This window comes from Magnolia sinica, chromosome 16, assembly GCF_029962835.1.
Source record: "Magnolia sinica isolate HGM2019 chromosome 16, MsV1, whole genome shotgun sequence".
Classification (NCBI taxonomy): Eukaryota; Viridiplantae; Streptophyta; class Magnoliopsida; order Magnoliales; family Magnoliaceae; genus Magnolia; species Magnolia sinica.
Genome location: NC_080588.1, coordinates 60,733,756 through 60,750,204, shown reverse-complemented (window position 1 = coordinate 60,750,204; position 16,449 = coordinate 60,733,756). Strand labels below are relative to the sequence as shown.

Here is a 16,449-nt window from a genome sequence, read left to right as displayed (position 1 = left end):
AGTTCAAAAGAGATCAAAGTTACATGGGCCCCACAATGATGTATTTATTATATCCACATCATTCATCCATTTTTCAAGATCATTTTAGAGCATGAGGAAAAAAAAAAAATCATATCCAAAGCTCAAATGGACCACACAAAAAATTGCAACGAGGATAATAATTTTCTCTGTTGAAAAATTTGTAGGGCCCACCATAACGTTTATTTTCCATCCAATTTGTTACTAAGGTCACAAATACATGGATGAAAAGGATAAGCAAATTTCATATTGATCCAAAAGGGTTTCAATGGTATACATTCAACCTCCCATTACTTTTTTCAGTGCGGTCCACTTGATCTTTAAATCTTTCTTATTTTTCAGCTCAAGCCTTAAGACGAGATCACCAAATGTATGGACGGTTTAGATATAACACATACCTCATAATGGGACCCACAGAACTTGCTGACGTCAATACGGTGTGTGTTACACCGGCATCCGCTTCCCCCAACCCAAGGGTACCGATGGACGCGACCCAATTTTAGGAATCGGATTGGCTGGTGACGTCAGCAAGTTCTGTGAGTCCTATTATGAAGTATGTATTATATCCAAACTGTCCATCTATTTGGTGAGACAGCCATAAGGCTTGATCCAAAAAATAAGACACTTATAAAGATCAAGTGAACCACACTGCAAAAACTAGTGGAGGATTAAACATCTACCATTGAAACACATTTGGGTCACAGAAGCTTTGGAGCAATATGATATGTTTTTCTTCTTCATACAGGTCTTTGTGACCTTATGAAAATATTGGATGGAAAATAAACGTTTGGTGGGCCCTACAAATGTTTGAACGGTGAAAATCATTATCCCCGCTGCTTTTTGTGTGTGGTCTGGTTGAGATTTGGATATGATCGTTTTTTTTGAGTTATGCTCTAAAATAATCTCGAAAAATGGATAAACGGTGTGGATATAGTAAATATATCATTTTTAGGCCCACATAACTTTGAACCGTTCGTACAACTTGGAGCTCGAAGAGCAGCGCCCGTCTTCGCGGGCGCGGATTAGATACTGACAGGTTGAGCAGCGAAGTGACGTCAGCAAGTTCTGTGGGGCACACCATGATGTGTGTTTTGTATCTACGCCTTCCATCCACTCAGAGAGATCATTTTAAGGAAATATCCAAAGAATCAGTTAAATCCAAAGCTGATTGCTCCAGTGGACCACAGAACAGAAAACAGTGGGACAGTAATGCAAACCATGCAAAACTTCTAAATGCCACAAAAGTTTTAGATCAAGCTGATATTTGTGTTTTCCCTTATTTCGTGTCTTTTTTAACTTTTGAACAAGTTAGATTTCAAATAAACATTATGGTGGGCCTTAGGATAATTTCAACCGTGGGAATCACTCTCCCCACTGTTTTCCATGATGGGGTCCGCTACAGATTTTTATTTAAAAATCTTTGGCTCAAGCACGAAAATGATATCTCAAAATGGATGGACGGTGTGGATACAGCATATACATCATTGCGGGGCTTACGGAACTTGGTAACGTCACTTCACTGGGACTTGCTACTCAACCTGTCAGTGTCTAATCCGCGTACCGTCTTCGCACAACATGTACCCACACCAGCTAGAAAACGGATTGGCTACTCCTCCGCCACCAGCCAATGGCTGGTGGTCGGTGCTCTGTGGGCCCCACCATGATGTATGTGTTTCATCCATGCCGTCCATCTATTTTTCCATATCATTTTGTGGGATGAGACAAAATATGAGGTATATCCCAATCTCAAGTGGACTACAATAAAGGAAACAGTGTTGAATAAGCGTCAACCATTAAAAACTTTTTGGGGCCATAAAGTTTTGGATCAAGCTGATTTTTGTTTTTTCCCTTCATCTGGGCCTTATTATTGTTTTCCTGTGGTGTGCTCTACCTGAGATTTATATCCCTCTAATTTTTGGGATCAAGCCCTAAAATGATCGGAAAATATAGATGAACAGAGTGGATGAAACACATGCCTAATTGTGGGGCCCACAGAGCACCGACCACCAGCTACCAGGCCGGTGGCAGGGGAAGTAGCCAATCCGTTTCCCACCACCTGTACCCCAATTTTATCGGGTTCGGGTCTATATTTTTGGCTTGCTAAGAAAGTGGATCTTTATCGGGTCTCGACTATTGAAAATTATATTCAGGATCTAGTCAGGTCCAAACTAGGTCCAGTTTGTTTCAATAGAAGCATTTTATCTTAAATATGTATTTTTTTTTTTTAAAGCATTATATTAAATATGTATTGATTATTTCAGGAAAGGAAAATGAGCTACACATGTAAGAGAGCCCATTTAGACATCAACCATGTGTGAAGTGGCACATGTGTGAGCTATCTAATCTATTCATTGGGTGGACTTAATCATGTAAATTGCTCTTATTAGGCCTCATCCCAGCTAAAAAACCTATATCAAAAGAGCTAATGGGTACTTGATGAGCATTCGTTTTGTATTTGATCGAATTTGAGTATGGTCTTAAAAAGCAAAATGTCTGCGTCGGATTGAATTTGGGTCCATGTCAAAAAAACAAGATACGGACTCATAATGACCCATGCCCAATATGACCCGAACACAGTTCATCCAAGTATGGGTATTATATGCAACGCAACCCAAACTCAACTTGTTAATAGTTCTAATTTACTTGGCATGTGAGCCAGGACTAGCTTAGGTCATTTTTGCTTTGTTGTTCCTACTTTGAACATGCATCCATGTGTTGCAAGCATCATGAGGCAATACATGCATCTTTAATGAAAATCTTGGTTTCAAAATTTCCAAGGGCTAGTTAATTTTGCTTGTGCAGCCACCTAAGGCACCTAAGGGATCATTTGGCACCTTGTATATGGATGTATTTGAGAGGATTTAGGGAATTTTGTTCTAAATCTATCATTTGACACTATGGATTTGAAAGTAAATGAAATCGGAGGTAAATGAAATATTTATTTTTGTGTTTTAAAATTAGTGAAATGCATTTTTTGCTTTCTTTTCAAACTGCACAACTAATCCATCACACATGTGACACATGTGACATGTTGGTGATACCCTCAAACAATTCAATTATCACTTGCATTATTAAAAATGATCCAAATTGTCCAAACCTTGACCATTTAAATGGATGGTTAAAAAGTGTTGGAGTTGCTCATTTGTAATCCTTATATTTGTGGCTCATGCTAAGAATTTTCTCATTTTTTGCCTTCAAAATATATTTTAATAAATTTATTACAATCATTTTGTCAAGTATCACAAATATACACTAATTTGAAATATTAAAGCTAATTTAGTTAATCAAATTTTAGTTCCTTTGAAAATACTAAATAAAGGCATTCAAACACAGGATTCTAATGCATTCCAATTAGAGGCTTCCAAAACACAAATAAGGATTCAAAATTACCTTGATTCCATTGTAACTGTGATTTAGATTCGAACACATTCCAAATACAAGTTGTAGCTCAAGTGGTTGAGAACACATTCCAAATACAAGTTGTAGCTCAAGTGGTTGACTGAGTGAAAGATACCTCGTTTCAACACTTAGGTCTTGGTATCAATCCCTAGTGGGGGTGGCTAACAGTGAGTGTGAACTAACAGTGGGGTGTACTAACCAGCTAACAAAAAGAAAAAAAGAAGAAGAAGATTCCAGTGCATTCCAAATACAAGCTCCCAAACTAGCCACACACACACACACAGAGGCTGGGCTCAGCACAGTCTAGGTGGGTCCTTCCTGGCCTACATTTAGGCTCTGGCCCACCCAACAAGCAGACAGGCCCTGAGGTTGGCCCTGAACCCAACCCAACCCACCGGTGTTGCAACCCTATTCTGGGCAATTGCACTTCAAAAACCAAAAAAAAAAAAAAAAAAAAACACAAATTCATGCCAAACCCAATGGATAAACAATAATGTTATTCACACCAATCAGTATCAATAAATTCACAAATTCAATCATATCCTAACTCCATTTACCATAAATATGCCTTCAGAGGTCCTCCCAATCAAAAGGGAAATAATTCAGAATATATGAAGCAAACTCGAAGCAGAAAACAACCGTTAGATGATCCGAAACCGGGTTAGCAGAAAGGACAAGCAACACCACCATCATGACCGACCCAGAAAGAGGGCAGCTGAAAATCCTTAGAAAATCAACAATAGATTGCTAAGTGGGGAAGATGTTATGTTATCATCTTCTCAGTTCTTCGATTTTGAATGCTTCACCAGCCAATCGATAACAGTGTCGATGTTTGTTGAGTTCTTGCATGAGATCATGTAGCAGCATACCTCTCTATCGTTGATCGACTTGAGCTCCCTGCAACACATTCCTCATTCAGTGTAAAATAACATGCAGATTCTCACAGTTCGTAAACTAAATTCTTGCCCAGATGAGCAAGACCTGACTCGAAGAGTGAACTAGATAATGTTTGCTATATTAAAGTGAGCCCTGTATGGTGCACCCATTGAGCACCTGCATTTGGTCCACTTATGCAATGGTGAGCTCAAGTATTTTCACGAATTTTGAAATATATTGAGATTACCAACCACCATATTTTGATGGCAGAGCGTGTTTGACTCTTGGTGCACACGGTGCATGCAGTGATGTCCCGTTAAAAACATAATAAATCAGTGTTTTAAAACCCAGACTGGACCAAAAGGTCAGCTGCGATCCCCCAAAACAGTCTGGGTCAATTGAATGGATAGCTGCTGCTCTTGTTAAAGACAATGCGACAGTCTTAAGCTTGAAACCATGGCTACTGCTTGAAAATCGAATGTTCTAACCACTATGCTAACAGAAAATTACCCGATATTTTTATGGATTTAGGTAGGTTTCTGGGCCGAAACCAGCCATAGTGGATCAGACTAAACCACCCACAAAAACAGGTCGAAGTCAGTTTTAAAACATTTTAATAAAGAGATTATCTTTGTTCGCAGCCAGACCTGCTATTTTTACATTTAAAAAGAAAATGAGAAGGAGAAGATGACTCATTTTCAGTGGTTACCCTGATCAAACTAGAGGTAATAGGGCTGTTATGCTCATTACCAGTCTAGGTGAGTTGAGTTGACCAAGTTTTTGCTAAGTCAAGTACTGGTCAAGTCAAGACGAATCATGGGTGTTACATAAGCATTCGAAATAAAAGCCTCACTCACCCAGGAAGCTGAGGATACTTACATTTGGTCCACCAGAGATGGTTTCGAAACAGCTTCAGGCTTGTCGATTTTGTTTCCGAGTACTAGCAATGGGATCCCAATCAGTGAGGGCTTGCTCAACAAGTCATGAAGTTCGCTTCTTGAGATGGACAAGTTATCACGGTCGGCTGCATCAACAACATACCTAACAGAAGTAGAATAAATCATTCCCACAGGCATTTACTGCATGCTTCCAGCGTGACTCAATATGGTACAACAAAACCAACCAAAAATGCAGATTTGATTTTACCGCTTTTGAAAGCAAAGCAACAGGCTTTAGTGTCATCTCTCAACTTCTCTATAGACTATAGTTTTAGATTATAATAAAATAAACATCAAAATTTCACAAAAAAATAAACATAATAAAATGAATAGAAGGTCAGAAATCTCAGCTCCATATTGTGATCCAGAGTTACTAGAACAGGGATGGAAGTACAAAGTGCATCCCAGGAAAAGGAAGTGAAAAATGCATGCCTTAAATAAGGGAAAGGAAATACTTGAGGAAACGTTAGTGAATAATATGGAACTCCAAGGAAGACAGTGGAGAAAGGAGTGAAATCATTTTGGATAGTTTTTAGTGGAGAAAGCCATTGCCATTGTTACCTCATGTCTCCTCCCTGTGAATTCGTGTGGTTTATCCACGCCGTCCATCCGTTTTTGCAGATCATTTAAGGGGCTGAGCCCAAAATTGAAGTATATCAAAATCTCCAGTAGACCATACCAAAGGAAACAGTGGAAGTATTGATTTCCACCGTTGAAACCTTTCTAAGGCCCCAGTGATGTTTATTTGTCATCCAAATTGTTCATAAGATCACACAGACATGGATGAAGGGAAAACACAAATATCATCTTGATCTAAAACTTCTGTGGGCCCCCAAGAACTTTTCAACGGTAGACTTCAATTCACGCTGTTTCAGGTGGTGTGGTCCACTTGAACTTTGTACATGATTAATTTTTGGTTTAAAGCCTTAAAATTATATGATAAAACGGATGGACGGAGTTGATATAATGCATGAATGACGGTGGGCCCCACAGAGTTTACTCAGTAAACTTTGAGTACTGAGTTAAGCATACTGAGTTACTCAGTACGCAATCCGCTTCCTAGGTCAAGGTGAAAGCAACATTATCTCGTATGCACATATTTATGCATTGCTACCCATGAGGCCCCCAACTAAATGATATTCTGATGTCTAAATCCTGACGAAATCTTGAACCAAGCAGAATAGAACATTCAATGTGATATAATAAACCTTTTGCAAGTTTATTATAATTCAATGTGCCAACCCACCATTTGTATACTCACTCACACAGGATTAAAAGAAAATATGTCACAACACACGTCAATAGTTTTGTGACCTTCGTCGCTTTTGGGAACTGAACTAGGTCTTCTTGAATCATTATAGGAGTATAGGACCAACAGATAATCTTAGCAAGGACTATGAGAGCAACCCTCAATATGTTTGAAGTGCACCAACAAAGATGGTTTTCTAATAAGATGATTCAACTCATGGCACCTATGATCAATGCACTGCAAGAGAAGAGAATAACTTGCCATTTAGAATTTCTACTCTTAGTAGAATATTCAAAAATTGCAACTGGGGCTCTTTTGTGTTGTAAACAAAAGAGCTCTTTCATGTTCACAGGTATCATTTCATGATTTTGGAAAATTTCTAAAGACAAGAAATCCCAAAACTTGTGAATTCTTTTTCACAACCAAAATATCCATATAGAGAGGTTAAATATAACCGGACTCCCTTGTGAAGGAGGGTGTTGCTAGAGTGGTGCTTTCTATTGGGAACTTTGGCCCCTTGGTGAATTTCTTTGCTTAATTTTGCATTGGAAAATTTTTTCTAAACCCAAACAAAACGTTGTCAACGAGAAAGATATAAACATGATGGATAACGTAAACAACCTGTCAAAGACTCAAAGGCCTTTGTAAAAATTTGAAGTTTTAAACCAGATAGAGAAGAAAAATAAGTTATACAGGGAAGATGCATACACAATAGCAGAGACTGCACGACAATATCTCTCCCACATGCTGCGAAACCTAGGCTGACCTCCAAGATCCCATAACTTTATGGTGACGTTTCCTTTAGTTACCTTCCGCATATTGAATCCTACCTGCAGGCCCCAGTACACATGTTATTGATGAATCTTAAAATAAGTAAAACTGTAGCTTTAGGCAAAAACCTAGCATCTTCTGTATCAGTTGACAATCAAAGCAAGTTTGGACTCCCTGGTACTCACCGTAGGAATCATGTCTTCACTATATCCACCAGTCTGCAAAGAAGACATAAAAGCAAGTCCATGAGCATCTTAGCATTAAGACTAATGGCATAATTGGGAAGATCGAGTGAATCTTCACTAACCGCAATGACATTCACGAGTGAAGTTTTTCCAGCATTCTGAAGTCCTATTAAAGACAACTCCATCTCTTGCTTGAAAAAGAGGCTGTAAATAGAAACAATTCATTATAGTCCATGTATCAATGGATACCATTTGAAAACAAACAAAGACACCCACAGAATGCATTCGCTTAAAAAAATCTTCACCCATCTACCTGACATCCCACTATACATGTGGCCCATCTGCAGGCTGATCAGTACCAGCCAAATTCTTGGGCCCATTGTGGATGTACCGCAGCCCAAATTTAGCAATAATTGAACAGACTTAATTGTCTGCATAATGGAATATTTGACCCATCAAATTGGACCGTTACCCTTCTTATTTTTAACCATCCATCCGCAAGCCAGTAATCCAATGGTAAGAATGCTCTGATCTTCACAATTTTAGGCTGGTTCCCATCCATCCATGATAAGTCCCTTCCATCAGTGGGTCTGTATTGTTGAGTGGGTGCTATTTGTACTGCTAGATAGTAAGGCACAACATCTTTCAAAACTATGCATTTGTTCATAAGAAATTGTATGATCCTCAAGTTGTGCATATGTCACAACCCAAAATCCAGCACCTGGGCTAGCCAGACCAGGATCCCGCATACCAAAACACGACTTCCAATTTAAGCAATACACAGCCATAATTTAACAAAAATCCCACAACAACAAACCAAATTCCATAAAATACTTAAATGTTATTACAATAATCTAGACTCTCATATACACTTACTATACCTTTTATTTTAACAATGAATACACAAACAGGAAAAGTAAATCTAAAGCTACACAGACTTCTAGATCTTCGCTCCACTGTGCTCCATAACTAGACTCTGCATCCTAAAATTTAGCATCCACAATAACGGGTGAACTTATAAAGCCCGGTGATATAATCTCGCACCGTTTATCACGTTTAATCAAAGTTTCGAAATCGCGTAAAATGATTTTCATAGAAATACAAGAGATCAAATTTTATATAAAAAAAATATCATAAACCATGCCTTTAGAAACATGGGCGTTATGAAGAGAACACATCTTTATCATATCAATCACAATCTAGTTAATTATTAGAATTCTCGTATTTCCTTTAATTTGGTTGGCCAACCTTCCTCAATACAACATCTAATTTGGCAACAGGAACCTTTTGTATGATGCCCACCCATCCAAAGGGCATTGGGCATGGTAATGGGAAACATTTGCAATCCTAACATACTCACCCATCCAAAGGGCTCTAGCCCGGCAATGAGAACTTTTTACATACATACTCACCCATCCAAAGGGCTCACTAGTGAGGAAACATCTCGTATGGTTGAGCAAATTACACTACTCTTACCGAACTTGAAAGTGGGATCATTTTGCAATCCTGACATGCTCACCCACCCGAAGGGTTTACAGTAGAGGTCCAATATCCAATACAGTCTAGCAGCGGGAACCTTTTGCAATCCTAACATACTCACCCGCCCAAAGGAACTACGGTGGAGTAACTAATTACATTGCATGAAACACATGCCTTTTTTAAAAAAACCAAGCCATCAACTTTCCAGCCTTTCTAAGGCATTAAAACATAATCATAATCTCAAATCAATGAGAAATCTTGAGATGATTTGAAATTATTGTTGAGTTTTAAGACTGAAAAGTTGAAGGCTTGGTTTTTTTAAAAGGCATGTGTTTCATACCGTGTTTGTGTTGTTGACGAATTGTCAATAATATTGACAATAATACCGGTGTCGCAGGTGTTGCAACACCACAAACCCATTAATTCATGTCTTGGGATGAGGGATTGGGGTCTAGCCAGCCTATGTGTCGGATTTCGAGGCGTGAAAGCACATATATATCATATGATATCATATCTGCACACCCTAATATCTACAATTGGGGGCTGACATTTTGTTAATCCACAGTTTCGTTCTAATAGGTTCCACCGCCACATATAGACCATTCTCTAATGTCAAAACTAATGCTATTGGAAAATGATGCTAAAGATATTTGCGCGGGAGATATTGAAGCAGCAAGTCACAGGCTCACAATTCGCATGCCGATTGCCAACAAAGGCACGCAAGTGAGAGATCAGGACTGTTGGAATTTAGATATGCAATGCCACTTTATTAGTTGCATACTTTCGAATGTAGTAGCATACAAATTATGTGTCTATCATGAAATGGTATCATGTGTTGCATGTATCGTGCGTGTGTTGTACTTCATATTAGCATGTATCTCATTGTTGTTAGGTGTAATGCATTAGATGAATGTGTACGGTGCACAAAGAAACAGATGTCTTGTTTCCCATGAGGGACATGTATGCACAGAGAACAAATGCGGTGGTCATGAGGTGACGCACACCACAACCCAGGAAATCCAGTCGACAATCGTAGCCCCTTGGACCTGGGTTTTCAATTGTTGCAAGGTTTAATGTATTAGATGAATGTGTGTATGTTGTATAAGGAAACAGGTAACTTCTTTCGCCTGAAGGACACCCGTGAATGAAGAACAAATGTGATGGTCATGAGATAACACATGACAATATGCCCTTGACAATTGTAGCCTCTTGGAATTAGGCTACCAAGGGAATGTCAAGAAACATCTACATTGGGATCCTGCTTGGAATAACTCTTACTGGCAAGCTCCTGTAACCTAACAGGCCCATCTGTGTCGCTGGGATGATTCCTCGACGCATGCGGCTCAGTGTTCGCAATAGCAGAAGTGACAACATGAATGATATGTGACACTGTTGTCGTGTGAGCAACTCACCGAAGGACATGCCAGACTTGGTTGTGGGTGAATCTGCAGATGATTCAACATGGTCATACACACAACCCAGCTACAAACAGTCCACAACCAGCTCAGTGAGGATCCATCACGAGCAGGCCTACATAAGTTGGTATTAGAGAGGTTTGATTCTAGGTACCATCCATTCTGTTTCACTGTCTTTCTTCTTCTTTAAAGCCATGAAATCCGTCGTGCCAGCTCTTCTATGTTCATCTTACAACCATCCATCATCCAGCATCACATTCAGCTGTGTAGCCAGCATTTGGCCCACTATATTCAACCATCCAACGTCCATCGCCACCTCCTATCATTCTATCTCCAAAACATCCAACCCTTGCATAGCCCTAACTGTCCAAATCTCTAGCCCATACTCAGGCAAGCAACCGGTGCCCCAGGTGGTTGTTTAATCGCTCCCAACAACAGCAAACATAAAAGACGTCCCAGCTAAACCTAGTCTCCTTAGCCTTACAACTTCAAACACCTTACACCCTCCTATCTTGCAGGACCCAAACACAACACCTTACTTTTCTCCCAAAACACTCAATTTATCCAATCAAGCATTTCCATCTATTGACCAAGGCTTTTGCTTTCCAAATAATCCATGCAACCATTAGCCTTTATTCTCAAGCAACCTTCAGTATCCAAACACCATATATATCATGACTAGTGAGATTAGTTTTACCATTGTCTTTGTACATGGATCACATAATTTTGGCTGTGAATTACACAAAATGATTAACAAAACTAAGTTACAACTCATCTCTAAGTTTGAGATGAAAGATATGGAAGAAGCATCCTATACTTCGGTTGTAAAGATAGATTAAAAAAAAAAAACTTGATCGTTGTGTTTAAATCAAGAAAGGTGCATTGATAATGAACCGGACCATCATCAGTGATAGGAACCCCAGGTTCACTGGGAGGTTCTGGACAGAAGTGTTCAAACTCCTAGGGTCCAAGCTCCACTTCTCCACAAGCTTCCACCTGAAGTACGAGCTTCGTCCTTAGCCCAGAACTTGTTCAAAGGTTTAATATGGGTAATTGTAAACCACAGTCTGCTCTAGATTAAAAAAGTTTTTAAGCTCAGTAAAATGATTTGTCCAAGAGACAGACAAGAAAATTTACATATTCCCTATGCCTAGGCAGTAGGAAGATTGATGTATGTTATGATGCGTACAAGACCATAACTTACATATGCAATAGGTCTTGTAAGTCGTTTTCCAAGTAATCCTAGCCTGATATACTAGAAAGTAGTGAAAAGGATAATGAGATGTCTAAAGGGCAGAGCACTTGAAATTTTATTTTCAAGCAAAGAAGCTTGAAGTTACAGGATATTCACATGCAGACTCTTTTTTGAATGATGATAGTAAACCCACCTCAGATTATGTTTTCCTCTTTGGAAGAGTTTTTATTCCTTAGTCTAATAAAAAGCAGGTATATGTTGGCCGGTGTATTAATGAGCTTAGAACGCTGTATATGGTATAGCATGTACTCTCACTGTTTGGATAAAGTCCGTCATTAAGGATATGAAGATTGATTAACCAATGATGCACATTTCCATGATAATTAGGTAGCAATTAGACTAATACCAGGTGAACTTAATAGCTCAAAGGGCAACCATATTGATGCATAATATCATTACCTTCAAGATTATGTTGAGAAGCGTGAGGTGACAGTTAGTCATCTATCTTTAGAAGATATAATAATTGATCCTTTCAAAAAGGGCATGAGGGCATACATATTTTCAAGAAATGTACGTTTGATAGGAACTTAGGGACACCTAAGCAGGAGAATTCCAAGACTTGAGGATGCCCATACCAAGAATTCTAAAACACTCAGTTGTTTTATTAATCATGAGTGATAAAATCTCATGGTGAGCGATATAAGCATAGATGGTAAATTCAATGATTAGTGGGAGCAAACCTTATGGTATATTGGTGATGTCGACCATAATGGCTAAGTAGAAGATGTTGGCACATGTGCAGACATGTGGCTAATATAGCCTCAAACAGATTTACACTTCCCGTTTTTTTTCCATCCCTACCTAACTGCATAGGATTAGCACGAGAATGAATCGTGCAAGCATGCAAATGAAATTCCTAGTCTCCGATGGGCCACAAGCACAAGATCACATCCGAGTGACTAACCAACGATTTTTAACCGTTGATTTACATGGACAATGTTTGGACAGCACAGATCATCTTATTAAAGTAATTATAGTGATGCAATTGATAATCTGATTGTTTTGGGATATCATCAGTGGGCCGTGCGTCCAATACATTAATAGCATAGTGACACACATGTTACACATGCAACTCTTGGAAGGATTTTGGATGTAATCCGAGCTTTCATCTTGAATTTCAAACCCCCTCTTTGAGGGGATTTGAAACCCCCAGTTACTTTATGTGCCAAACATACCAGGGGATTTGAAATCCCCTCAAACCCCCTCAAATCCATGGTGCCAAACGACCCCTGATACACACACACACACACACACACACACACACGTGAAAGAGCTCTATTAAGGCCAAAGCCAAAGAAGACAAAACAAATCCTCTAATACTCAATCAATAAAAATTCCTATTGTCAGTGGTGATCCATAGCCTAGTGGCATTAATCCAGCTATTTGGCTTCCCATCAGTTCTTTGAGAAACTGAACCCATCTCCCTACTTATAAACGGTCAGTCTTTTGTCTAACCGTACATTTTCTCATAGACGTGTGGCCCACCGACCAACCTGAAATTGCGGCCAGGATATGTTCGCAGTGGGCCCCATCTGATGAACGCCTGGATCTCACACACGCATGCCACGATAGCACGTGTGCCGCAAATCACCTCTTCAATCTCACCTCGCGGAAATCCCCTAAGCATTATCCACTAAAAAAAGGTAATAGAAACCTAATTTAAACGGAAAAAAAATAAAATCTGTATTCGCTTTCAAATTCCAAAAATTCAACAACACCCCTTCCTCCCAAAAAATAACATTAAAAAGGAGCTCCTCCAGATCAAAATCAAACCACGAATTTCATCAGAATCACCAACAAAATTTTTGTTTAAAAAAAAAAAAAAAAAAACAATCACTCTCTAGAAGGGGTAAAATCGCATACCTGCGGAGCCAATTGAGGAAAGCATCCCACAGCCCCATCAATGCAATAAAAGATTGAAGAACGAGATGAAATTAGGGTTTCTGAAGAAAAAAATCAGATCTGGAGAGAAAGTGTTCTTTTCTTCGCTCTCAACAGCTCTTCGTTCTCAATGCCTATCTCTCCCTCTCTGTCTCGAGTCGCGACTGATATCAGATGGCAACGGAAATATTTAAAAAGGTGAAGGATGAGAGACCCGATTCGTCTACAGCACCTCTTTTCCGCTGCGCGTACGTCACCTAAGCTCTGTGAGGCCCACCATTTTCATGTGTAAAATCTAATCCGTCCATCAGTTTTAAAACCTTATATTCACCATTAAATCCATAATAAAAGTAAAAAAAAAATTATATAGTCTACACTACTATGAACAATGTAAAATTTCGTCTAGGATCTGTAAGATCACATAGTGTGGCCGACCTGAGTTATATATCATGTTTTATTTTGTTATATTTCTTAATAATTGTTATTCACACCTGATTAACGGGTTTGATGAAATATTTACATAACAGTGGCCCAACGAACAAGCCTATGATTGGCGTCCCATTATCCATTATTTCCTGTGTTGTCTCCAAATTGAGTTATTTTTCCAGATGAAATTTGTTAGGAACATATAGAATTAATGGATTCACATGATGGACGGTATGGATTTCACACATTATTATGTTAGACCCTCATAGATTTAATGTTGCACACGGTGCGTAAAACAGGTGTTTCAGAGGATTCGCGTTTCTCAATCTATCGAAAATCGGAAAGAGTTTTACATTGATAATCTGGAAGAGCGTAGTGGATGATACACGGGCGCTTAGAAAAAAGTAGCATGGCAGATAAACAACTCAATCTAAGAATTTCAAACTGTGATTCTTAGTTTAGATGTATTAACAACCAAAATTTACACTTATTTGAATATCCGATCATCCGATTTGTGGATATTTATTGTACGGTGGAAATGAAAAAAATCTAGTGGCCCTCTTTCAATGAACAAGTGTCCACAAATCAACGTTTGAATTGTTCTACCAATCTGATTTTGGGACTTTGGCTTTGTTTCAGCGGTTTCCACAATTTAAGAGGCTTAACCTGATTAATTGTGCAACGTGTAGAATTTAGTGACTGCGTATCAGCCATGATACTCTGCCGGAGCATCTAATCAAATGCTCACCGATAGAAGGGACTTCCCTACGTAAGAATGGAAACAAAACTGTCTTAGTTTTAGATGCAAACTACCAAAATAACCCAGTTCGATTAAAACTCGATGATGTTTTTCGTTCAGCGCGTTGGATCATAAGTGAACAGTCGTCTCCCACTAACTACCACGAAGTAAGTTTTATATAGAATCTAAACCGTTCATAGAGTTTTAACCTGTCATTATACCATAAGTTAGGAAAGGATAAATGTATGGTTTCGTTAAACCCATTTTTGGCACACTTGCATGGTCGAATAAAAAGTCTCCATGTGTTGTTACTATGAGGTTAATACGAAGCTTTGAATGACAAATAGTGCCAAGGCATGCGATCAAGGTATCATATATATTATGTTTATAAAATTACTCATTGAAGTAAATATCCTATTACATATTGGGATATACTCGGGAGGGCTGTACAAGAGCAAAGTTAGCTCACTTGGCTCCACTCGGCTCGAAAAAGCTAGATGCGACTCGGTTTGAAACTGAGTCTGAGATGATTTTTTTAATTTAAAAAAATTTTGAATCGAGTTAGCTAGATGCGACTTGGTTTGAAACTGAGTCTGAGATGATTTTTTTAATTTAAAAAAATTTTGAATCGAGTTCGAGCTTGACCGAGCTCTACTCGAGTTAGACTCGAATCAAACCAATTTGGCGACTCGGCTATTTAGATATTGATGTTGCTTACCAACTATTTGATGAAATGACCCAACCAAGTGTCGGGTGGTGGCAGGGAAGGTATGTATGTGAAATACCTATTTTTCTTGATTTTAATGTTGCATACGAGGTGTTAGATGAAATACCTGTAAAAATCGTTGTTACTGTTTTACAAACATTGAGAATTCGAGATGCAATCCATGTGTTTGTGAAAATGCCGCAGAGGCGAACTCGGCTCGATCTTGGCTCTAACTGGCCTGAGCTACTGACTAAACTGAGCCAAGCTGGCCAGTCAGGCTTAAGGATCGAGTCGAGCCTAGTTCAACTAGTTCAAGCTGGGGTTGGCAAGTGAGCGAGCCGAGTTGAGCTGTGCCAAGCTCAATTTAATTCGACTCGTGTACACCTCTAATGATGCTTGGTAAAATTGTCTCTCATAATATTTCTAAAATGGAAAATATTTCTGAAAACGTTCTAAGTTCTTTGGGTGATTATAAAGATTTTAAACATTCGTTGATCGGACCAACATCTGAATAGATAGTCATTAATGGATCGAGGCTCAATCAAGATCTAGTGGGACCAGTTCCACTAGTTCTGCGAACATTCAAGGTCGTGGAATCTGAAGATGACTTTGATCTAGCCAAATTTAGCTACCACGGTGTCTTGAAAATGATTTTCGAATATAAAAAAGCGTCATAACCACATAAAAGTAGAGATCTGGAAACACTTATAGATTTATGGAGATCTCTTATGAGAAAACTACGTAAAAGTTGTAGCTACAAAGAATCTTGAATGAACGAGGAAACCCAACAAGGGTTTCACCGACTCTAAAAGTTATAAAAGTAAAACACAAAGAAGAGCTCGAGGTACACGACAACTAAAATTTATCTACATAGTTTTTATCTTTACCTTTTTAACATAACATAGCCTTTTTATATAATTTTTTTTTTTTTAAAAAAAAAAACACACACACACACGCCATAGTGGAGTTTCACCACCTATGGATACTCGAACCCTTAATCCGATGTTAAAACTCCTGAGAATCTACCACTGGAGCAAGAGTAAGGATCAACATAACTTAGCCTACTTCTAGCTTAGATCACTATTATATAACGTCATCGCTATAATAATGCT

General features: G+C 38.8%; 1 protein-coding gene across 1 annotated transcript; it reads right to left on the bottom strand.

Moving 5' to 3' along the window:
* Window positions 1–3,881: 3,881 nt before the first annotated feature.
* Window positions 3,882–13,644, bottom strand: LOC131229053 (ADP-ribosylation factor-like protein 8b). Its single transcript, XM_058224908.1, has 6 exons — window positions 13,449–13,644; window positions 7,559–7,640; window positions 7,437–7,469; window positions 7,189–7,310; window positions 5,173–5,334; window positions 3,882–4,314 (listed from the first exon to the last, which is right to left on the bottom strand). Exons 1-6 carry the CDS (start codon window positions 13,484–13,486, stop codon window positions 4,197–4,199), a joined length of 555 nt encoding a protein of 184 aa, XP_058080891.1. The 5' UTR covers window positions 13,487–13,644; the 3' UTR covers window positions 3,882–4,196.
* Between the last annotated feature and the right edge of the window lie 2,805 nt (window positions 13,645–16,449).